Source organism: Vanessa tameamea, chromosome 5, assembly GCF_037043105.1.
Source record: "Vanessa tameamea isolate UH-Manoa-2023 chromosome 5, ilVanTame1 primary haplotype, whole genome shotgun sequence".
NCBI lineage: Eukaryota > Metazoa > Arthropoda > Insecta > Lepidoptera > Nymphalidae > Vanessa > Vanessa tameamea.
The window spans coordinates 11,606,026-11,631,225 of record NC_087313.1 but is presented as its reverse complement, the minus strand read 5'-3'; the positions used below and the strand labels follow the sequence as shown (position 1 = coordinate 11,631,225).

The 25,200-nt window shown below is 30.6% G+C and overlaps 3 protein-coding genes across 3 annotated transcripts in view; 1 reads left to right on the top strand and 2 right to left on the bottom strand.

Annotated features, from left to right (window-relative positions):
* Hr39 (Hormone receptor-like in 39) overlaps positions 1-7,478 on the bottom strand; it is a 32,090-nt gene extending 24,612 nt beyond the window's left edge. Inside the window, exon 1 of the mRNA XM_026628764.2 lies at positions 7,112-7,478. The gene's annotated coding sequence lies outside the window, so the exon portion shown is untranslated. The remainder of the gene's footprint in view (positions 1-7,111) is intronic.
* A 330-nt stretch (positions 7,479-7,808) lies between these two features.
* On the top strand, positions 7,809-12,249 carry LOC113392367 (ras-related protein Rab-9B). The gene is made up of 4 exons (XM_026628767.2): positions 7,809-8,330; positions 10,184-10,384; positions 11,661-11,803; positions 12,074-12,249. Exons 1-4 carry the CDS (start codon positions 8,121-8,123, stop codon positions 12,210-12,212), a joined length of 693 nt encoding a protein of 230 aa, XP_026484552.1. The 5' UTR covers positions 7,809-8,120; the 3' UTR covers positions 12,213-12,249.
* A 5,392-nt stretch (positions 12,250-17,641) lies between these two features.
* On the bottom strand, positions 17,642-24,749 carry LOC113392366 (retinol dehydrogenase 14-like). Its single transcript, XM_064220915.1, has 6 exons — positions 24,316-24,749; positions 23,942-24,177; positions 22,708-22,944; positions 20,848-20,920; positions 18,556-19,218; positions 17,642-18,523 (listed from the first exon to the last, which is right to left on the bottom strand). Exons 1-5 carry the CDS (start codon positions 24,598-24,600, stop codon positions 19,042-19,044), a joined length of 1,008 nt encoding a protein of 335 aa, XP_064076985.1. The 5' UTR covers positions 24,601-24,749; the 3' UTR covers positions 17,642-18,523; positions 18,556-19,041.
* Positions 24,750-25,200: the final 451 nt, after the last annotated feature.

The window sequence follows — 25,200 nt, the reverse complement described above, 5'->3', positions numbered from 1 at the left end:
AAGGATTTTCTAAAAAAAATATATATATGAGAAAAGATCAATGGACTTTTAGCGGTCCGTTTATCTATGTAATGTTTTTATTACAATAAGGTTTCACTTGGGACACGTGTTGAGTTACGCAAGTTTTGATTTTTTTTTTCAAATATTTATGAAATCTAAACCATACACAATAAGAAAAAACCGAAAAAAAAATTTAGAGTATTTCTACAACAAAAGCCTTAACAATTAACGTGACTTTAAGAAAAAAACAATTAAATTGTCATTCGTAGAAGTTTGTTCACGTCAAACTTTTTTTTTAAATTATATTTACAAGATAACAAATGTCGCAATATTATATTTAAATATCAGTGAATTCCTGGTCTTATATAGGTATGTTATTGAATCAGTTTTTGTCATTGATTGACTTCACACCTGTTTTAGGAAGTTATATACGACTTGATAACTTGACTTGGTCTCCGAAGCTGTGCAAAAATTAATTATATTGTTTTTTTTTTTGTAGCAGTAAGGCAAAAGCGCGAATGAGTCATTCGATTAATTATTCAAATCTAACATTAGCAATGTGTAATTTCTATAAGTTCCTCATGTAATTTTATATGTAGTTAATTAAAAACTTAATTAACCACACCACAAAAAATACGAACTATAGAAGAGCGGCCTGGCCTGTATGTTGAATGTATATATATTTTTTTAATATTATTAATCATATCCGTGGCACGAGTGCAATGGTTCATCAAAGACAGGTGTCACTTAGCGAATATTTTCCCAAAAAATGCAGTGTTTGTACTAACATACACAAGTTTAAAATAAGTGTAGCGCGGGTTTTAGCAAATATAAATGTTGTATATTTCTTTATGCTTATTTTTTTGTTATATTCATCTGTTTATATTTTTTTCTTCTTTTGACGGATACGATCAGTGCCGTATCGCGGCCCTGATCGTATCTGTGTATTTCTTTTTATTTCTTAACAATTTAAATATCGCCCTATAAAAATAACAATATTAATTGTATTTGTGTGTATTCGTTTATAAATTGCAAGTATCGAGGCCCGGCTTTCACCGCAATTGCTCATACAATGCGACAAAGTGCATAATTATTAGGTACAACCACTGGGCCATCTCGGCTCTATAGATGGACCAGTGGTTAGAACGCGTGCATCTTAACCGATGATTACGGGTTTAAACCCAAGCAAGCACCACTGACTTTTCATGTGCTTAATTTGTGTTTATAATTCGATAATTTAAGGAAAACATCGTGTGGAAACCTGCATGTGACTAATTTCGAAATTCTACCCACATGTGTATCCACCAATCCGCATTGGAGCAGCGTGGAACATGCTCAAACCTTCTCCTCAAAGGGAGAGGAGGCCTTAGCCCAGCAGTGGGATATTTACAGGCTGTTAATGTTGTAGTTGGATTATTTGTTCTTTGTTTACAAAAATTACGTACAGTTTAATTTGAAACAAAGTTATGAATACAGCTGCGAAACTGGTCTTCCGTGTATAAGTGTTACAAGAAACGGTTCCCACATACAGATTCGGCATAAAATACGCATCTTTTACATGATATACTTATTTAACACTACATTGCATAACGATAAAAATATGTAAAAAGGCTTTATCAGCCAACCTTAGAAATTGCAGGAAAGAGCGTTTGTAGGTGTACAAAAGTAAAAAATATACACACACATACATACGGAAATATATATATGTATATAATAAAAAATATGTTATATCATGAGAAGTTAAATATTAGATAAAAATAATAGTTTAAGTTGTCGTTTAACAGCGTCGTGAATAGCTTTCCTTACGGACTGAGTTCACTAGCAACACTATTATAACTAATATTCCAATTAACAAAAAAAAAAAAAATTAAAGGCAAACTAAAAATTAAATTCCAAGTTATTTACCACTGCGGTTAAAATTTAATTTAATTAAATATATTAAAACAAATCTTCACTATTCCATAAACGAAAATTTAAAAAGAAAAATACAGATTATAATTAATTTTATTCAATCGGATAAATAATTAAAATCGACGGCGACCTCAATAAAGCCAATCGGAACGGGACTGAAAGAGAAATTTAAACAAAGAACGGAGTTTTGTGTTGGCGCACCTTTCAATCGGTTTGTTTATATTAAGCTTAAAGTACTTTAAGCAACATCTTGCCATGTTATAAATGACAAAGTTATGTGTTACGATGTCTGTTGCTTAATCATACTCCTGACCAAAAATTATAACCTGCAAATGTCTTATTAGTAAGCACGTTTTAAAAAGAAAGCGATACACATGTGGCAGATTTTCAACTGACACGTGCAAGATTCCTTGCGATGTTTTCCTTCGTCTAAGCACGAGATGAATTACAAAGAATCTTTGGTTATATTTCACGTGTTCTCACCGTGATGAGGTTATTTTTTGAAGTCGATTCTGAGTGAGACATCGAGATTGCTCACTCACAATCTCGATTTCAAAAACTCCAAAAACTCACATCGTGATATACGTCGAGTAAAGCAGCAGATTATAAAAAATTTATAAGGAAAACGGACATAATTTCTATAAGAAATTTTTAATTGGCTTTTATATGGAACTCGTTTTATATGCACATGTTATGTAAGCATACAATGTACAAAACATGCCTGCGTACTATTTCGACGTACGAATGCAGTTTGAGTGTGTGTGTTGACAGGATAACAAATCAATTTGTTTTGATCTATTAGTAACTGTTATTTTGCAAATAATATACAAAAAACAAAAAACTTTTGAAGAGCAATACAAGTATCCGAAAAGATTATTTTAAAAGTTATAAATATTAGTACAATATTCATAGAGCTAATAAGTTTATTAGGTTATTATAAAAAAAAAACGTCAAGGCTTGTAAGTATAAAATGACTGACATGGATATTTCATTGTTTTTTTTTTCTCTCATGTTGAAACCCCTACTTTACAGTTTTGCGCTATAAATTTACTGTGATACTGTATTTCATTTAATTTGCTTAATGTGACTATTAATTATATTAAAAACGAAATTAGAACATGGAAACAATTCTAAATATGAAATTATTTCATTTTTAATAGAAAGATTCCTTTTTTAAATTTAATTTTTATAAGTCTAGAAACAAAATGGGAATAGACGTGAAGGTCCCTGCTCCCTACAGACGCGCTGACTCATACGGCCGCGCGCTTCCGCCTGATAGCAAGGTCACCGGCCGCGCACACTAACGCACACAAGCAAACGTGAAAGTAGTGAGAGTACAGTCGCGTTCAACCTTATTAGCTTTTTTACGATTTATTCGCTATGCAATGCCATTATGCACTGCGGTATCGGTTTATTCATGACATTGTGCTTTTGTTTCTATAAGTCTGCACGATTTATATTATATTTATAAAAGAAACTTTACATTTAAGTAAGCCGTTTGTGTAACGCTTTATTTATAACGAAGGAGGCGTAAACACGTTTGATAAACGAATGAATCATAAGTCCTTGTAAATAAATACATTCCAATAAAACTTCTATTGCATTTCATATCGGCATTTGTGTTTGTATCAAGGTAGTGACAAAATGCCAAGAGGCCGTCAAAACAAGTCTATTTCTGTTGAAATAAAATTCGAGGTCGTGATTCGTGAACGCGACCTGCAATTTGGATTGTTGCAAATTTTTATTAAACCTTTTTTTTCTATAATATACACATTGCATTATACAATATATGTATGACGTAATACTATCATAATTTTAATATAGCTACCAATAGTTTATTCGTATTAGGTACAAAACAAGACGATAATTCTATTGGTTCTAGAATTTTTATCTCAAAATGTTATATCTTAAATCTTTAGAAGATTGTTTTGTTATCAACTGAGATTAAGTTACATATACGCGTGTATTTAGAGTTAAATCAATATCCCATAAAATTTATTTTTAAACTCTTATGTTTTTAATTGACAAAACATTTGTAACTGTTAAATGCATACCTAATTAGCGTAGATCAACGATTAATCACAACCATCCGGTTCTGAGTAAACAATGAGCCAGTTTAAATCCTATTTCGACATTCATTTTGCAATTAAACCACTGTTAGAACGGTAATAAAAGATATGTGATCTGATTACAAAAGCGATAGTTAAAAAATCCTTATTTGGTAACATTACAGTAATGAATATACCTATTTATACCAATCTAAAGTTCAACACCGAAGCAACGGTATAATGAAGCCCTTTTGAGGCTTGTGTATGTTTCATACTATATTATTAGTAATATATATTTATAAACCTATATCATTATAAAAATATACTTATTAATATCTAAAACCAAAATAAATAGTTGAGACGTATTTCTATTTAAAGTTTATTTCAAAAACCTTAATATGAAACAAAATTATTATCTCTGGGATACAATCCATAAATTCACGTTTATTATAATTTAAACAAAAAGTATTTTGGTAATGCCTAACTGAAAAAATACTACTATACCAATAAACATATATAAAACTTATGCTAGAACATCTTCTAGTATAAGTTTTATCGAAGCGCCTTTCGGAAGTGTCATCCTGGAATTTAAACTATGTTAACTAACTATATTCCACGCGACGTGACGTATTATGTCACTACAATATTGTTTCATATTAACATCCAAGTACCTAGCTCTAGTACTGTTTTCTGTAGCCTTTATGTTTTATAAATATAACACGTGTTTAGGATTTAATTAACACCGTTATTTTATTTATATTTATCAGTCTGTCAGACATCAGACCGTTTCATTACATACCTATTCAGATCGACAATACAATTACTGCCCACATGCATGTATAGCTTTGTCTGTCGAAATAATTAACATATGAAGGTGTGTCTACCAGAGATAGTACTATGTATGAATATACGTATATAATACATAAATCAACAGTTAACCGAATTACCATAATTAAACTACAAACTGTATATTATGTTTTCATAAATATAAAAAGAGTTTTAATACGTTTATTATTGATTCGTATTGTTAACAGCTATAAATTAAAAAAAAATATTGTTCTTAGCATGGTCATGGTGAGCGATCATGCTGCAAGCCTAGATTGCCTGTAATCGTACATGATATATTGGGCTAAGATATATTTGGCATAATACGCGCCTTTTAAATGCTTATAATATGCCTATATATTTCCATTTACCGCAAATCATGAAAATTATTCAATTATTTTATTTAAATGGAGAAGAAGACTAATACTGAAACAACTAAGCGCGTAAATTGTATTGTATCATTCATGTTTTAAACATTAATAGTTGGTATCTAAAATAATTTTATTAGAGATCGATATATGTTTTCAATATATTGTTGAATATTTTTGTCTTTATCCTGCTGAATACCTGCAAGCGTGTAAATTATCGGCTATCGTATAGTGTAAAGATGTTTATAGAATATTTAAGGAATGATTCATAAGTATTATATAGTCAATTTGATAGACAAATATTGCGAAATAACTAAAGAAACTTTAACTACCATGACATCTTTATCAAATCTACAATATATCGATATTTGCTCAATAGTAAAATAACGTTTATCATTTAAGAATATTATTGTTTTATCCACTACTAGTATATCTAAAAATCGCTCTGTAATATACGTGTCTTGATAAATATAGTTTGACAAATAATCTCAGTCAGTTACTATAGATATCCAGAAAACAATTCGTTATTCAAATCAAGCTACGATTTATAATTGATATATCAAAATCTTGACCTTGATATGTAACTTTTTTTGTCGAGAACGTGTCTCGTCGAAAGAGTCGTGGGGCCCGGTGTTATTTTATTAGAGTTCGAACACTATTTCAAGTTTTGCATAAATTATACAATTATAGACATCAATTATGTTCGATTAAATAGCCATTTCAAGTCGAATTTTTGAAAGAGTTCACACGAGTTGAAAGTATTGATTAAGACTACATTTTTGTACATAAAATATACAAACTGGTTTGCTGTCTTCAAAGTCATATTATTTTTTTAAATTGAAGATTTACCTTATTATATTAAGCTGTATTATATTTATCCTATAGTAATCATAACATTTTTTTGAATACTATACAACAGTATATAAGTATATAAAGTCAAATATTTAGATAGGTACTTTTAAATACTTGATCTTCGTGAACATTTATTTAAGCCGGTAGCATTCATTAACAATTTGAATATTAAGCAGTTGCATTGTTTCATTTATGTGTATTAACCAACAATACATTTGGATAATTCAATTACATTTAAAATCAAAATTAAAGTTAACATACACGTTAACATCAAATGTTTAAAGAAGTAACACAATTACTGCGCAAAGTAACTGTAGTACATATTTATTTTATAAACAGAGAACTGTTCAGCGAAATCGTGGATTGATAGTATATCGCATCGTACACAATAACAATAACCGCATAGGAACAAAATTATCAGAATAATCAGATAATACCAAGTTCCTTATGACGATGTACATTCCTACAACTTATAACGTGACATTTGTTAAATGATATATGAAACTTTATACCCTTCACTGTTTATAAAATCGTGCCTAGAGTGGTAGAGGATATGATAATCGCATACTAAGTTGTAATTTCAAATAGTCATCGGCTTCTATGGTATACCGTTACTTCATATGCAAATTTTAAGCTATGCGACAGTAATATAAAATATGTGACGCTATCAATAATATAGTATATAAAACGACTTTATTTTTACGGAAAGTTCTGACGCGCTTAATTTAATGTTAGACATTTTTATTACGTTTGAATGATACCGTAGAAAGGTTATAATTTCTTTAACTTATAATTTGTAACACGAACGTAGGGCTTTTGAACGATTAATATTTAACTTTTTTTCAAAAAATAGATTAATGTATCTTAAAATAATTAATCACTTAAGTACGCGACAGTCAACCCAAACAAACAGGGACGCTACAAGACGAGGGGCGGGGGTAGGCACCCTTCGCGTCACGTGACGAGCGACCTTCAGGCGGCGCACCGACCTTGAGCGTCGCTCGCCCCGCGCGCGGGTCAGAGGTGAATGCACGCCAGCCCGCCCCGCGCGCACCGCTTCAGCCCGCTGCCTTGTTGCGGCCCCGAACACCATCTAATGCCACTCACCTCTTCCCAATCTACGACACCATGGCACCATACGCTCAGGCGCCACCGGTCTCCGCCAACATCCCGATTTCATGCACCCTCCCGCCGCGAACAGGTATTAGCGACGCGGCACACCTTTCCCATAAAATATCACCGACAAGTTTATTGACATCGAGTCGCTCGCACAATTGCGTAAATGTAACTATTTTCCAAGTACTCGAATGCACACACAGCTCTCGTTCGAATAAGAAAACACTTTTCTTATAAAATAAAACGTCTATTCACTCAAAAAATACTTTTTACAAGAAAAACATTAAACACAACGCGTTTACGAAAATCACACCAACAACATGTCCTCTCACCTCCGCAAAACAAAGCGGAATAAACTCACTCGAGCGAACTGACATCTCGCGAGTTTCACGCACAACCGCAAAACAAACATTCGTTACTGGCATCTAGTGTTAGAAAAAAGAAATATCTTATAACACTACTTATCTTATAACGCCTTAAGATTAACGATAGATGGCGCTGCACTCTTCACTACCGAAGTAATTGTCATTTCGCAATAAAAATATTATTATATTTATAATGTTGAAATATAACATATTGATGTTATAAAAGCACTATTTAGTTGTATAAATTTTATACTTCAATGTCAATTTGTCAATGTCAAAAATAGTATAATTTATTTATATATTTTATCTGTGTGCCATTGTTTAAAGTTTGTAATTTGATTACAACAGCTGTGCTGTGGAGCGGACTGTGTAGCGATTTTGATTACAACTTTATTTTATTTTTATATTACATTATAAACTGTAGTGACGTGTTACGTGTACGGATTTTTTTTATATTTATCGTTGTTATTTGTATATCGGTCAGTGTTACATTAAAACTGAATTATCTAAAAACATTTCCGCGTTATACTTATGTGGAGTCATTAATTAAATAGATCTTAGTGTGACTCAAGGCTGTACCAATAAAAGAACCACTAAGCTGAGCTTGTGACTATTATGAGAATTACAAACACATAATGGTTGAGGATAATGATCAAAGTTACGGACGGACGGCAAACAAAAATGTACTATTGAAAATAGTAATACTAGGAGATGGGGGTGTGGGCAAGTCGTGTTTGATGAGTAGGTTTATATCGAACCACTTTGATGACCACAACTTTCACACGATAGGCGTCGAGTTTATGAACAAAACTATAGATGTCAATGGAAAACAATATACACTGCAGGTATTATTTTAAAAATAATAATAACTATGTAATAATTATACTTGACTTACGTGTAATTACTGGAAGATGATTTTACTGTCAGTAATTAATGTATATATTACAAGAAAAAATATTTTTTATACAATTGAATTGCTTTTTAATAGATCTATCGGCACATTTATTCAATGTTATAGAAGAAAAAGAAAAATATTCGTAGTTTTTCTAGAAAATGTTATCGTTTAATAGTTACCTTGGATTTATAGATAATGTGATTTAAGTAATTAGAATAAAAACGCAATTCAAAAAACAAATACGAAGCTTCAAATTTGAATATCTTGAATGCATTTTACAGACTAAAGTTTCAATGCTAGAGAAGGCCTTCCTTAAAGGGCGCCACTCTGACCAGCAACTTTCCTTTCTATCCAGCAGCTTACAACGTGAACACTATGTCCTCAATCCATCTGATTCGGTGGATCCCTATGTTCCTTTTGCGAATCATTTTATCCATTCGATTTTTTGGTTATCAATTCGAATGAATGGCCCATTTTAACTTGCTAACTCTTCGAGCTATGTCTTATCTTCATTTGTCTACAAATTTATAGAGCTATAAATACGGGCGCGTAGAAAAATACCAAGCATTGCTTCTCATATCACATTGCGCGACCTTGAGCTCGCTATTGAGGCCGACGGTAAAGGACGACGTCTTCGACCAATATTTCAACATTTGCATAACACACATTGCTCAACTTTTGACATCAAATACTGATTCAATTTTGATATCAAAATAAATATTTATTTTTCGAATTCTGCCTAGGATGGATTAAACAATGGTGGCCATAAGACTTGACCTTTGTGTATTCCATGTTCATATTAAAATCCACAAGTTGTGACATCCTGTTCAGTGGCCGTATATGGTACTGAGGTTGTCCAGTGATTCCATTAGGATCACTTGATGGCAAAACAAAGTGTGCTAGGTATTCAACATAGATATTAATGCCTTACGTCTTTCCTTCCTTGCATTCTTTCTATTGTATCAACAAAAAAGAGTTCTTCACTACAGCAGTGAATACACACATATACAGCACATCCCTTTATCTCTGTCATCTCTCTAGAATTTGTTGGGTTGTCGTGTTTTCGCGTTTATAAATACAACACCTCGAGTTATTTATAATCAACCTGACCACTGCAGAAAAGCCAGTACCAAATCTTGGTAGATTCAAAGCTTTTCTTACAGTTTGCATAAGCAGTATCTGCTGTAATGTTTTTGTGTGGCTCTATAACTTTTTCGGAATACTTCAAGACTGCAATGCCATTTACAAGGCAAATAACAATTATGTATGTTTATTACCCATTTTAACATATAATTAACATTAAAAACTGGAGTTCAAAACCAAAATATACTTCATTTAAGTAGGCTTTTACAACCACTTTTGATTTGTCGTTTTACAAAACTATATAAGTGAAGCTACCGCCGGTTCGGAATGTAGATTTTACCCAGAAGAACTGGCATAAAACTCAGTTTTTACTCTTTTCCATCATTTAAAAATACAAAATTATCGTAGCATTTAAATATTGATCAATTCTGTTATTGTTGCATTAAAAAGGTGGAAAATGAAAAAAGTTACCAATTTATTTTAAATAAATTCTGATGTAATACTCTCAATTACATAACACTAATGATGGTTACAGTATTAAAGAAGTTGTTTCAAGTGAATCATTAACAAAACATTAAGCTGAATTATATTAATTATTTCCGCAACACTTAATTGATGATGTAGTCATTTGTTTTGGTCATTGAGGGTCGTTATTTATTGTCAATATATGTTCAAATTGTATAATAATAGCCCATGTATAATTTTGTTTCCAATTTTCAGATATGGGACACAGCTGGCCAGGAACGGTTCAAGTCTTTAAGAACACCATTCTATAGAGGGACAGACATCTGTATACTGGCATATGCTATAGACGATAGAAGTTCGTTCAACAATATTAAGACGTGGTTAAATGAGTTCTTACATTATGCTGGTGTTAAAAATGGAATTGAAAAGTTTCCTTTTATCGTCGTTGGGAATAAGGTATTACAGATTTGTATGATTTTTAGTCCTAAATAGTTCTTAAAGAAGATAAAAATATTTACCAATATAAGCATTATTTATTCATATTAAGAATACATCATTATAATAATGTATTAAGAAATAACAATATATTTATATTATTCAATCGAAACTCAAGATCTCAATATCATTAAAAAAGCACTTGTCTAAATTTGCCTTACTGGTATTTTAATAACATATTCAAGGTAACTAACTAATTTGAAAATATTGTAAGTCAAAGAAGTTTTTTGTATTGTTATGATAGATAATGATGATAGATGCTGGTATTAAATAGACTCTGGTATTAGTTGGACTGGTATTAGCAGACCTCATGGCATTCAAATTATAGAGTATGATATGTTGTTTGCATTAAATTGCAATTCACATAGAATTACAGTATGACAAGCTTCATTATTTTGAAAGGCAAATAAAATTATCAATTTAAATTTGAAAATGTGCATACTTTATTTCTCTACAGTTTATATTTTTAACCAATTTAAATAAAAGAAGGGGTGGAATTTGGTCACTTTTTTAAATTATTTGTTACATCGGAACTCCATCATTTATAAACTGTTCGGCATAATATTTTTTTGTTTGTTTGGCAATTACTTCATTGCTCCCATTTAGCTTGATAAGTTAGTTATTTATTTGTTAAATTTTATAGTATTTAAATACATTTTCAATTTTCTTGATTGTTGCATTGCTAATTTCTTGGGATCTTCAAAGGATAAACCAATATATATCTTCCTTTTTTTATAATATTATTAGTTATTAGATAAGCAGATTAAATATCATTTTTATGAACGATTTTGCTATACATTTATAGCGACTTTCTCGTTGAGATTGCTTAGAAATCAGTCTTTTATACTACTTATTATTTGACAAATTTTCACCGATAAATATTTGTCCCAATTCAAATAATATAGGAATAAAATATTTTAAAGAGGAGTATGTTATGTGACAAGTGATTATAAGATTTGAATCTAAACTGATAATTTTAAGTTCAAACCATCTAATAATTCATCTTGTGCTCGATCCTGGATGTGAAACCGCCACTTGTATCCACCATGGTATTGTGGTTGAGTAAGCTCCAAGCATTCTCCTCGAGAGTGAAGGGAGGCATTTGCCCAGCAGTGCAACATTAACTGTTACTTTATGTTTCATAATGATCTAAAAGTATTAACCCATTTTATTAACTTTCATATAGCATTTGCAAGGAGTGTACTTGTTTTTAATGTATTTTATCTGTTTATTTTAGTCAGACGTATCGTCAAAAGACAGAGAGGTCTCATTTGATCAGCTAAAATATTGGTGCGACGAAAATAAAATATCAACATACGTAGAAACTTCTGCAAAGACAGACAGCAATGTCGTTGAAGCTTTCTCGCTGTCCGTACAGAGGTAATATTTCAACTTAATCTTTTTTTTGTATTATTAAGTATAGGAGTACTGTCTACGTGCAGAAATTTAAAGATTTATAAGGTGTTTATATATTGGATTGTCTAGTGACTGGCTTATTAGGCTGCAGATGCCGAGGCTCAGGATAGACTGGTCAAAAGATATTAAGGTTTTCTCTTTGAGAATTTGAAGCAGCTAGAAATAAGGTAGTGTCGTTGTTGTCAAAGATGTGAGCCTAATCATAATCTCTTAAGTTAAATTATTTATTTTCAGATGGGCAGATTTGGAACAGAAAGCCGAGAAGGAACTCAGGATGTTCCACCATCCAGATACGGTGACACTCCATGGTTCGAGCGCCGTATCCAGCTTCCGAACAACTTGCTGTTCTCGGTTTACTTCATATGATACATAAACTATTATCTTATGGAAGGTAATTTTCTCAGATTCAGTATTTGAAAAACAAATAAATTATATATTTTTTTTCATATTCATTCAACACATTATCAAAAATAATACTGAAGATCGACTGTTTTAATCGATTTTTTGTTATCGATTTTTTTAACTACTATTATATATAGTTACTTTAAAAAAAACGAACAAAATATCACGTGACTACTAAACGCGCTACTATTGTTATGACGTCATAATGTTAACCCAAGGAAAAGAAGCTTGTAACGTGATATGCTCTCGAAATTTGTACGTACGTACCGTAATACATCTGTAGTAAAATGAAATATCAATTATCAATTGATATGAATTAATGTAGTTTATATATTTATTTAAAAAAAAAAACTTAATTAATACGATTTTCAAAATTATAGTAAAGTTGATCTTTGTCTTTATATATTATGAAAGCTTTAATAGTTCAATTTAATTGTTACATTGGAGTTATAATCTGTAATGTGGGTCATCAATGGTTAACCACAGGCATGTAAATGATATAGTTAGTTGCATAATATTTACTTATGTTAATATTATTTTAATGTATATCTTACAGTCTAATGTATATTAAAATGCTTGGGTTGTTCAGTCTTATGCTCCCCTGGTACTTATTATTAAGGCCTGAGATTTAAGGGGACTAGTTATTTTAAAAGTAGATAAAGTGCTTATCTATTTTTAGGATGTTTATCTATTTTACAATACCCCACATAGCGTCGAGATAGGGGGGCCTTAGCCCAGCATCTGTAATTTGTACACTGTTAATTTTAAATCTAGTTTCGTCAATGAATACCCTTGGCATCAGAGGTCGTGTGAAGTAGGGTGTTTTTATAAGTACATAATAATCTGTACATCGTTGATTTAATGATAAAATATTATCGAGTACGTTTTTTTAATTTTTAGTTTACATGATAGCAATATTTTGCTATAGTATTTTTTCTTTGATGAAATGTTAGTTTACAATATGTCCGCTAGGAGTGCTGTCGTTGGTTTCAAAGCTGTTATTAACGGTTACTCAGGCCATTGAAGGTACTTATCTCGAAGAATGCATTTAACTTATCAAAAAATAATCATCCGTCCTTTAATCATCGATTATGTAAATACATGTTGATAGTAAATATCCATACATATCTTGGACTCGAGTTCAACTGACATATAACATGTAAATGAAAATAGTTTTTATATTAAAATATTAAATAACAGATTAAAAAATATTATCAGTATTGCATTGCGGTTGACAGCTGTCGAAAGAATTGTCAAAATATTAGGTGAAAAAAAAGTTTTTGTTTTTTTGTACAAAATGCCTGTTCTATAAACTGACTCTAATAATGTCTCGGGTAGGTTTTAATAAATTGCACTGTAGTATTTAACGTGTAATTTTGTAGAAATAGTTTGCACATTATTTAAATAGGTATTATATTAAATATATTTATTTGAAACACTTTATATAAGTAAAGTTTCAAAGGCTTGGATGTATTTAATACTTTTTGATTATGCTCCATATTTTGTAAGGCGTTGATTAATTTAGTTTATAGTAACTTATTTTTTTTCTACAATTACCTTAACATTAACATTGGGGCAAACTTATTATAATGACATAAGATAACATTCAAACGAATAAGTATGAACCTCGTGGTTAGTTATGTGTTTTTTTTTACTTTTTAAAATTTATGATAATTTTGTATTTTTCATTAAAATACTTTTAAAAAAAAGGAAGGTAAAAAAATTAAAAAATGTTTATAAAAGAAAAGAAAATGTTAAACCAAAAGTTGTATAAAGTTGACTTAAGCCAAATATACAATTTAAAAAAAAAATCAATAATTATATTGGCGCCAATTCTATTGTACACGATAAATTAATAATAATTTGGCAAGACTAAAACTATTGCTGTCTCTTTCTCGCGCGTGTGACAAAGAAGGATGTCAAGTATTTTAGTCCTGCCAAATGATTTTGGTTTTGAGGGTGTGTGCAACTGAGTCAGTTCCATTATGAATGTTTTATTTCTTCTAGTATATTAATGGTGCTGGTAACACTGTTCTAGTATCTAAGGGGGCAAATTTTGTCCCAAGCAACAGTTTAAGAAGGCATTGAGTTAAACAAACAACACTGAATGTCTTTAAATTCCACGTTTTCTTAATAAAACATTCCAACCAAAGTTAATGCTTTAGAGCCGTATCTGAAACATTGTATATGTATATAAAAGTTCTTCGTTCCGTATGCGTTTTCATACCGGTTATTTGATTGATTTTCAACTTTGTATAGAGATGAGATTTGCATAATAGTTTCTTGGCCGAGTAACAATGTAGGCAAATTGTTTTAAAAAATGTAACTGTCAAGTGTGCAATATGAAACTTGATGGTTATTGAAATAATTTATTATCAAAATAAATCAATAAATAAATAAAACATTGTTTAGTTAATAATATTGAAAATAATTCAGTATAGGCGCCCTGCACGTCCAAGGCACTAAGACTACACGAGAGACCGTCATACCGGTTGCGTGAGTTACTTTTTACACACATTGCTAGAAACATTGTATTTTTTTTAAAATATTATACACGAAGTAATTGGCCCGGACTAAAGATATGTCCTTTATAAATAAGAACCATGAAAAAGATATCGGATCGGAAAGAGATCGGAAATCCGATCGGTACGATATTTTCGGTCTTTTGTCAATCTTACCCCAACTCACCCTTTAGCAATATTTTTTGTATAGAGTTTGTTGTAACGACCAACAGTACATAAATATGTGCTTATGTATGTTGCACATTCCGCTTATCACAAAAAAAAAAAAAAACTTCTGAAATTATAAACGAAATGGAATTTATCTAAATACCGAACGCTCATTGGTCGTCTATGCTCGTCATCGGCTGCAATCGACCAATAACCTTGCAGATTAAATGCAAATTAGTTAATCTGACTTTGATCACAAACTGGAGGTCAGTCTCGTTCGCGATAGAATCTCAATCTGACCATTTTAATAAATAATGTCCAATTTAAATATTCGGTTGTGATTTTTATTATACAGTTGATAAAAAAATATCGTCATATAGCGATGAAAGACTAAGCTATTTTATATGCAAAGTTATTACAAGTCTAACAGTGGATTAATTAATCGATGTATACTAAAACCTAGTTTAATATATTATAGGGCGATCAGTTAAAAACTCATTGAGACTTGAAGTATCTTAAACATTTGTAAAGTTTCAAAACATAATTGTTAGTTAAATAAAATGTGTACTACCTCATTTTGAACATTCCGTAGCAATGATATAAATACGACTAGATATTGTTCTAAAAATTCGAAAAGCCAAAGATTATCTAGCATTATTATCGACTGCGACTATCGATTGTTAATATTTAAACTTTTATTTTTATCCTTTTTAATTAAAATGTTTATATAATTTAATTAAATGCAAATAATTAATAGTTGAAAATTTTAAAATACCAAATGTCATCGTTTTAATAAAACATTAATTTATAAAAAAAATTTGGTTCGAATTGTAAATTAATTAAGATGAACAAGTTTCTAACGGAACATTCTCGAATGTTCGAGATAAGAAAGCGTTACCTTTTTTAATCTCGTGTTAGAATAAATTATTATTTATGATCAGAATGTGTCATTTGTGTTTGTCGTAGAAGATTTTATGTCTATTTATGTCTATAATAATGATTATGCTAATATTTCACTAAGTGCCTAGCTTTATAGTTACCGTACTATTAAAAAACGCACAGTCTTGTATTCAAAAATACAGGTCTAATGTCTAAGGTTTTGCTTCCTAGATGCTAGACTGGGCTCGGTCTGGAAAGAAAAATTAACGATCCACCCAGACACACTGTTTTGACATAAACTTGAACAACAAATACTGGATTTGCAACTCGATACTTTATATAAATGAGTACTATTGGGTGAATGGTGTTAGTTCATAGTATACGATCTTAGAAAGTTCGGCATATTTCTATTTTATTAGATATGTTCGTTGCATTCGCAAAATTAAGTCGTTCAAATTATTCAACCCGTGCAAATATATGAAACCCATTCGCCTTGAAATTGCTAACTACACCCATATTTAGTGTTTCAATGAAATTAAGATCTTGTTCAAGTTGGATAAATTAAGAAATAAAAATTGTAAATGCTTTAAAAATATGTTTATTTGCACCAGGAAATAAATAGGCGCCAGTTCTGTTGTACACAATATCTAAACTGATTTGTTGTGAGTTTTGTTGTTGACTCTTGCTCGCGTGTAAAGTTAAAAAGAGTCACACCGTTTAGTCCTTTTTAAATCCACTGTGCTTTCCAGAACCGTCTGGAATGGTATTATTTATTCCACCGCCAAATAATTGATGAGGCTCGAGGGACACGTCTTACGTCTGGTTGGAGGCAATGACGGTGTTGGGAGTGGTTTATACTTCCAACAGTGCTATTGTCTATGACCGAAGATGATAACCTACCTTAAAGTTGCTAGTCAGCCTAACTGGAAATAAATTAAACGGAAAGTAATATAGGTAGTTCAGACATTGTGTACATAGAAAAAAACATTTTGTTCAGTTTATTTGTGTCATGTAATCCATAATTGAAGTAGTTCTTTATAAATATTTTATTGATATTGATTTAGTCACGTGTTGCGATTATTGTTATACTTATCAGGAAGTAATGAGATAATTCCACAGCCATTCCTTATTCAATAGTCTTAAAACCTACTTAGATTTGTGAATTGCACCTTATTGTATTATAGAAATAAAACTATGCATAGAGTTTAAGCTTAAAATATTTATAAGCTGTGATTTAAATAGATACCTACAAAGGGATCAAAATAAAAATGGGAAAATAAATTGGTTTTTTATTTGACTTATAATACCTTTTCTAAGTTGTTTTTAATCTAAAAACTTTTTATAATAATTGTGTGTAAAATTAAGAACCGCTTTTAAAGTGAAATCGACTTATTATAATATAAAATTACTTTTCTTATGTGATGTGTATTTTTAGAATTATATATTTATAGTTATTGATTTGAAACACATTACTTTTAGGGTTCCTTACCCAAAGGGTATACGAGACTATGACTCCGCTCGCTGTCCGCGCCCGTCTGTGTGTAACCAATAACCATGTTAGTTAGACACTTGAAATATTCACAAGTGATGTATTTCTGTTGTCGCTATAAAAACCAATACTAAAAAACATAATAAAATAAATATTTATGGCATATTCAATATTATATATTATTAATTTTCATAATCATGTCTGTTGTTCCCACACAACATGATGAACATGATTTTGTTGCCGTTTTCATAGATAATATAATACGGACACCATTGTGCGCGAGTCCGACTCGCACTTGTTTGTATATAAAGTTTTTGTATTTATGATAAATACTTTTTGAAGGGTTTTAAATGAAACAACAGATTATCAACAATTACCCGAATATATTTAATAATTAATTTAACAAAAATTATAAACTATAAATCTTTGGAATTCTACTTCTACCCGACAAGTATTTAAAAGTATCAATATTTTGTAATGAGTATTTCATTAATGGAAATATATATTTTGGTGTCGATTCTGCTGTACACAACGCAATATTTAAATGTATTTTTGGGACTCTGGTCAGCTATTTATTAGGCATACCATAGGGACTCAAATTTAGCATCACTCACACTTAAAAAATAAATATAAAGGGAAAAAATATTGACAATATTATTTTGTTATTTTTACAAAGAGTAATTTATTTACATAAATATATCTTTTTTAGTTTATATCGTGTGCAACTGTACGAAGTGTTTAAATACTTTTATGTTTTGATACTAAATTTATAGTTTTCTGGCAAGATATATTTCTAAATGAAGTTTAAAGTCCTTTTACCTCTAGGAACCGCCACTTAAATCGATCGTTAACCAAAAAAGCTTTAATGTAGTAATATTGAACACCAGAATTGTACCCAATATTTAACATTTCCAAAGGATTTGACTAATATATATATATATTATTTCGGATTATGAGATGACTATTAATATTAAAAAAGGCCGTAACTTTAAATTGATCGCTAATTATACAGGTTAAAAATGGAACATTTACCTTTTTTTATAACTTTTATAATTGCACCAATCAGCCAGTCTTATTCCACCATATGGCAACAATGATTATATTTTTTTCAATAAATATTTAAGTAACGTTTGAATAATATAATGATATTTAAACAATAAATACATTATAATTTTCACACGTTCATTAAATGTATCATTAATATGTATATATTTTTAATTGTATAATTATTCATTTTACTTTTTACTTTTAGACGTTTGTCCATCAGCGTTAATTACATACATATAAACCATTGGGTTTTTGGTTTTTTTTTTACGAATGAATTACAATTTATAAAGTAATAAATAAACTAAATATTTGAGAAATAAAGATCCATTAATAAATCCAAAACATACATGATGAATTATTTATTATGAAACAGTCAAGGAATTCTACTTACATCTAATTACACAATGACACCATGATATGTAACATATTTATTATTCGATAATTATATAATTATATACAAGCCCTCGACTTGATAATTATTCAAATTAACTTTACAGAAATATTTTATCTGTGCGTCATTAACTGTCAAAAAAACGCACCAAAATATTGTACAGACATTCACTCGAAAATTGTACAAATTTTATGTTTCTTTTTTAAAATAGAGTAATAAATTAAAAAAAAAAATGTTAGTTACATACAATTGGAACAAATAAACTAAACAGTTCAGGAGTTAATAATTTACTTACAATATTATGAATTTAATAAAAAGTATCCGGTTAATTCTTCAGCGGCTTCCTTGCTTCGACCATTTCTTCGCTGATCTCCCAAAGTTTTGTTTCTTCTTCCTTGTTGAATGGATACTTGGAAGTGTATTCGGCACAGTCTCGGTAAAACTTACCAGTATGGCCTTCGATACTGTAGTCGCTTGCACAGTACACCACAGTTTCTGCGCCCTAAAATTTAATTATCTGTCATGTAATAAAAAAATGGACGTTCGTCATTGAAATTTATGGTTAAATAATGGAAAACAAGAGTTCTGATATATATTATAATAAAATATTGGGCATATACGGGCCAATTTAGTGGTACAGAGTAAATACGCGCAGCTCACACACAAGGGAGAGGACGCGTCATAGGACGATATAAAAGCGTCATGCCGTTTGCCTATATCTATAGTATTATGATTTGGTATAATACATATTTTCGGAACACAGATAATATAGCTGGATTATAAATTTCATAATTTATGTCGAAGATAACATATGTCACTGAATATTTTATTGGAGCCATTCATTTATTACGTAAGACGACTTAAAGGGGGGGGGGGGTTGTTTGTTGGGTTGACATGACCATGTTTTATTTGTTATATGTTTTATGTAATTCGTCTCTAATCTATTTGAAGAACGATATCATTTGTAAAAAATACATTGGTATATAAGAAGGCATATTATTCGATACAAGATTATATAGATGATAAAAAAAAGCGTGGAGTTAATGCTTGTTGACTTCCAGGCAGGATATATAACATACTTTTATAATCGAATTTAACTAACATGACTGTATTTTTAGATGTTGAAAAAGTGTAACTACTGAGTTTCTTGCCGGTTCTTCACGGTAGAACCAACATTCTGAACAGGTGGTAGCTTTCCTTAATATAGTTTGTTAAATGACGATTCAAAAGTGCTTGTAAAAGCTTACTTGAATAAAATATATTTTGATTTGATATGATACAACTATATTCATGTATACTGTAATGTAATTTATAATGAAATAAAGATTTTGTATTTTTTAGAAGCCAATGACATAAAAATGACATAAAAAAATACGAGGACAAGTAAATAATTTCTGAATCCACTTACAGCAGCTGCGATCGCTCGAAGCGTATCCAGTAATATAGTTTAAGTCAGTGTTGCAATAACGAAGATAAAATTAGCGTAGCATTGTGCTTTCATAACAATGTACATTATACTTCGTTAAGGTGCTTTTATGGTGTGCGGTTATGGTGACCATAATAATGGAATAACTAAAATATTAATTTAAAAATTTAAAAATTAGAGCGAGCGAGTGAATGAACTCTTTTATATGAATGTCTTCTGCGCAAGTAGTTGCGCAATAGTAGGCTGTTGGGACGGAAATTATCAGTTATTGCCTATTAACTCGTTATGGATCTGTATGTATATGCTAAAGCACACATTCCTTTACAATTTCTTTTCAATATTTATTCTAATCATTTTCTCTAATGTAAGAGCGTCTAAATTTAATTAAAAGCGTAACAACAAAACGGCTGTAAGACTAATTACCTACGAATTTTTCCAATCGTATCGTTACATAGACGAAATATAAATACCCAGAAAATTTGTCATCGGTATTTGATTTAACCATGTAGTAATCAATCTTAATTTACCATGTAAGCTGTCTTAAAATGTAAGATATAGATAAATCCGAATTATCTTGATTGCCAGATAGAAAGCGTCTATTACCCTGTCTGCGAGATAAGGCTCGCGAATCAAGCCACACTTGTGGTCACCCTACACCCAACACGAGCGTAAGTACTGAAGTTGCTAATGATATTATCAACTTACCTGTTTAGCTGACCTCATAAAGAAGAATGCAACAGGAGCCATCAATATGTAATGGTACCATCTTACGAAATTTCTGAAACAAAGAACGATAGATCAAATATTTATATAGTTTTGGAATGCCTAACAGAAAGAACTACTTACACACTATAAAAAAAACTAATATCTGATGACGAAGCGCGATTCGATTGCATGATACTATTAAACATATAAGTATCACGATTTAGAATATTGATATATGTGTATGATATGCTGCTTCGTATAATAGATTTTACCGAGGAGCCTCTCTATCAATTTTTTCAAAATATCAGTCTGTACATTTAGTGTCTGACTTCTGGGCTAAGGTCTCCTCCTCTTTTTTAAAGGTGATACTAAGAAGGTAGGTCGTGTAACTTGATAGTTATAATAAAATTTCATGTTTGTCTTTTGTTTTTAAACTGAATTCAATACGAAACCAATATACCACCGTTAAGAATCGTGATTATGTGATACAGATAAAATATACACAAGAGTTCATGTGACCGCTATTGAGATAATCTTACATATTCGTATATAACTACGTAGTTAGACAATATAATTTCAAAATTGAAAAAGGCTGATTAAACCTCCATCAAAACGGCCCAATGATTAGAAGCCAGACAAGCACCAATGAATTTCCATGCGCTTTATTTGTGTTTTAAATATAGTCGCTGGGTGTAAAAAAACCCAAAGTACATTGAGAACACTTATACACCACCGTTTGCCATTGACCATATGATTAAAAAAATATAAATTTACTTGTGCTAAAACGGACTACGCTTAACATTACTAACAACAATATTACGACAAGAGGCATATTTCATAAGAGAACAGCATATATCTGATCATTGATTTTATTCTGGTTATCACCAACAGTTAATGTTGGCCTTCTATGGTAACGTGTTCGGTGGTGTAGAAAAACATCGTGAGGAAACCTGCATGTGTCAGTTGCAAAAACTACTACACGTTTATACTAACACGCATTAGAACATCGTGGTGGAATAAGTTCCAAGTCTCCTTAAAGGCAGAGGAGTTCTTAACTGTAGGATATTTGCTTTACTTTACTTTTACTAAACCCCGGATGAAGCTAGATATAAAACATTGAAATTCTCAGTTGAATTCCGATGTTTGGAATTTCGTAGAGTTTACTGTTTACATTCCTTTGCCTTGCAATGTACCTAAAACCATTGGTACTACGTAATATTAAAATAACCGCTTTTTACCAAATGCATATGTATGTATACACGGTATATATACTAAAATAACATTTTGTTCAAATTTTGTCTGTCTGTCTGCTTGACGGAACTTTTACTGACAGAAAGCCGATGTAATAAGGAGTAACTGAGGCTACAACAATAACTTTTTTGTTAAATTCAAACGCGCACGAAATCGCGGGCACATCTAGTCTAATTATAAGGAGGAGGGATTAGAGTGCACTGCATGTAGTTTATTTAAATTCTAAACATTTTCAACTCAACTAGTATCAATTCCTGTTATAAATAGTATGTACGTCACAACTTCTAAAAAAAAACTTTTATATTTTTGTACGAAAGTGCATTTACATTATCAAACGTAAATCTCAAATCAGTCTCAAAACTATTAATTCCGGCTAACGGGTTCCTTTATTTAAGGAATCGTTATTCGACATTATTAACAGATCTTTTTTGAGTAACAAGTTGTTCCTACACATACATGTAACTTAGAAACTTAAGAAACCTAATCGTTTTTAAAGTTCTGTGCCTATAGGGTAAAACCGGACCCTATTAATAAGACACTGCAATCCATCTGTCACCAGGCTAACATTTATAGTATTAGTTAAGATACACAAACTAGACAATAAATTACCTGAATAAATTAGTGTAGCAGAACCCGGGGCAGCATGCATTAACGTCAACCCCTTCACTCATCAGCTTGGCAGCCAGACTACGTGCGAAATAAACGTTCATCAGCTTAGAATTACAATAGCCAGCGTTGTGACGGCCACTCTTTCCTTTCTTTGCCTCTTCAATTTCAGCTCTTAGATTCAAATCACCAAAGTCCAATTTTCCTTTTTCATGTAATGTCGATGACACTATGACGACTCTAAAATGTTTCAGTCACATTCGGTTCATAAATTATTATTAATATAATATAATTCTATACATAAAATACAAAACTAATCCAATCTACTAATTATGTATATCCACTTTAATTTCACTTCCAATCTTTTGGTAACAATGGCAGCATACAAAATACTGTTTGTTTTGGAAATCCATTACGAATATCACAGATAACTCAAGTTCTCGACCCTAAATATTGCATCAATTCAATGACAAAGTCAATTGTTTTCCTTTACTCTTCTTTTGGTTGGAATTGATATAAATAAACATTTTTTTTATGCACATTTGTCGAATGCTCTTGAATATATACTGGGCAAATGGCTAGACTCTATGTAGATAAGATGCTGTATGTTATATCAGTTATAGTATCATTAAAAACATTTATTCAGTTTGAATTATTATTCAATTTATTAAGAAACTTGAATATGCTATTATTAGTTACGACAAAACAATTTACTTTGTTATAATGCAATACAAGTGAATTTATATTCAAACCTATTTATATACAATTCATTTATTTGTGAGTGTTATAAATTATTACTGATAAATGAAAAGGCATTTGTGATATGTAATTTTGTGTAATGTCTATCTCATAAAACTACCAATGCTTAGTAAGTATACAATTGTTACATTATAAAACAAAGTCACGACACGCAAGCTGTATGCTTTGATCTTTTAAACTATGTAACAGATTTTAATAAAATATCCATCAATAAGCAGAGTGATATAAGATGAAAGTTTATATGTATATTATAGTAGATAAAAGATGTGAATTCAACTATTCGAGCTGTAGAAAATCAAGAATGATTTTTTTTAATTATTTTTTCTTCAATCTAAAACTTGTAAATAGACCCTTTTTTCCCTTGTGAAGCCAGGACAGGTATTTTTATATAACAATCTGCCCTTTTTATTTTTACCTACTTTAAATTTAGTCTATTGACATGAATTTCATGTTATTATATATTTCACATATTATTTACCTGCTCGGTGATGCTTTCTTCAATAAATCAATAAGTAAGTTTGTGAGATAGAAATGCCCCAAATGGTTAACGCCTATGTGTATCTCAAAACCTTCTTTTGTTTTCTGATCCTGTTTAAGTGGAACTGAGACACCGGCATTGTTGATTAGAACATCTATTTTGTAGAAACCAGCCTTAACTACTTCAACAAACTTCTCAATTGATTCAAAAGATGCAAGGTCTAATTGCATAGGAATCTATAAAAAAATATTCAATTTAATAAGTAATTAATATTAAGATTTTATATACAATATTTACTAACAATACTTGGTTGTTGCTTTTTAATGACATAGAAACACTTATTAAATAATTATAAAGTATTTTTTTATTCTTACCAGTTCGCCTCCTGTGGGTTGTTCTTTTCTTATTTCAGCGATTGCTTGTTTTGCCTTATCAATATCTCTACAAGCAAAAATAACTCGCGCCTTCCTCTTCACAAGAGCTTTGGCTGTTTCCAGGCCTATCCCGCTGTTTGCTCCAGTAATAAGGAAAGTTTTACCTCTCAAGCAAGTGTTGCTTACACATTTAGCCCAATTTCTTGATCTCCATTTACGTATTAATCCTAATGCAACTACGACGGAAATAGGCACAGCCGTGTAAATAACGTATGAAGACACCATTTTAGATCAAATTTTAAATAGATTATTTTTAAAAATATACTTATAAGAAACGAGTGCACGTTAGTTTCGTAACTAGAGTGCAATAAAAATAAAAATTACGTTTTCCGCTCTTCGGACAGAATCCAATGGAAACATTTGTGTAAATGTCAAACTAATGTCAAAGTCAAAGGTCAGAACTTCGTTCTGAAATTATACTAAGAAGTTATTTATCCCTACGTGACATTGGCGAAATAATTTGTGCCCTGTCGCCACAACTAAAAGCCATTAAACCAAGAATTGAATTGGAGTTATTTATCTATTTTTATTAGTTTACGCATGAACATTTATATTCAGTTAAAGAATAATTGTACTTCTTTCTACTAAATATATATCAATATATATTTAGGACCTGTATTACCACCTAGATTTAATATTAATTAAATCGCTTATATCGTTATTCAAATAATCAGTCTCTAGTCATCAATTCAATTCAACAGTCACTTAACCACGTAAGGTTGCCTACGTATCATCTCTCGTATTGTACGTAAATTATACTGTATTTTTTTTAAATATTGTCCTTATAAATTTACAAATTAAGCACGTCATTATCTGATATTAATC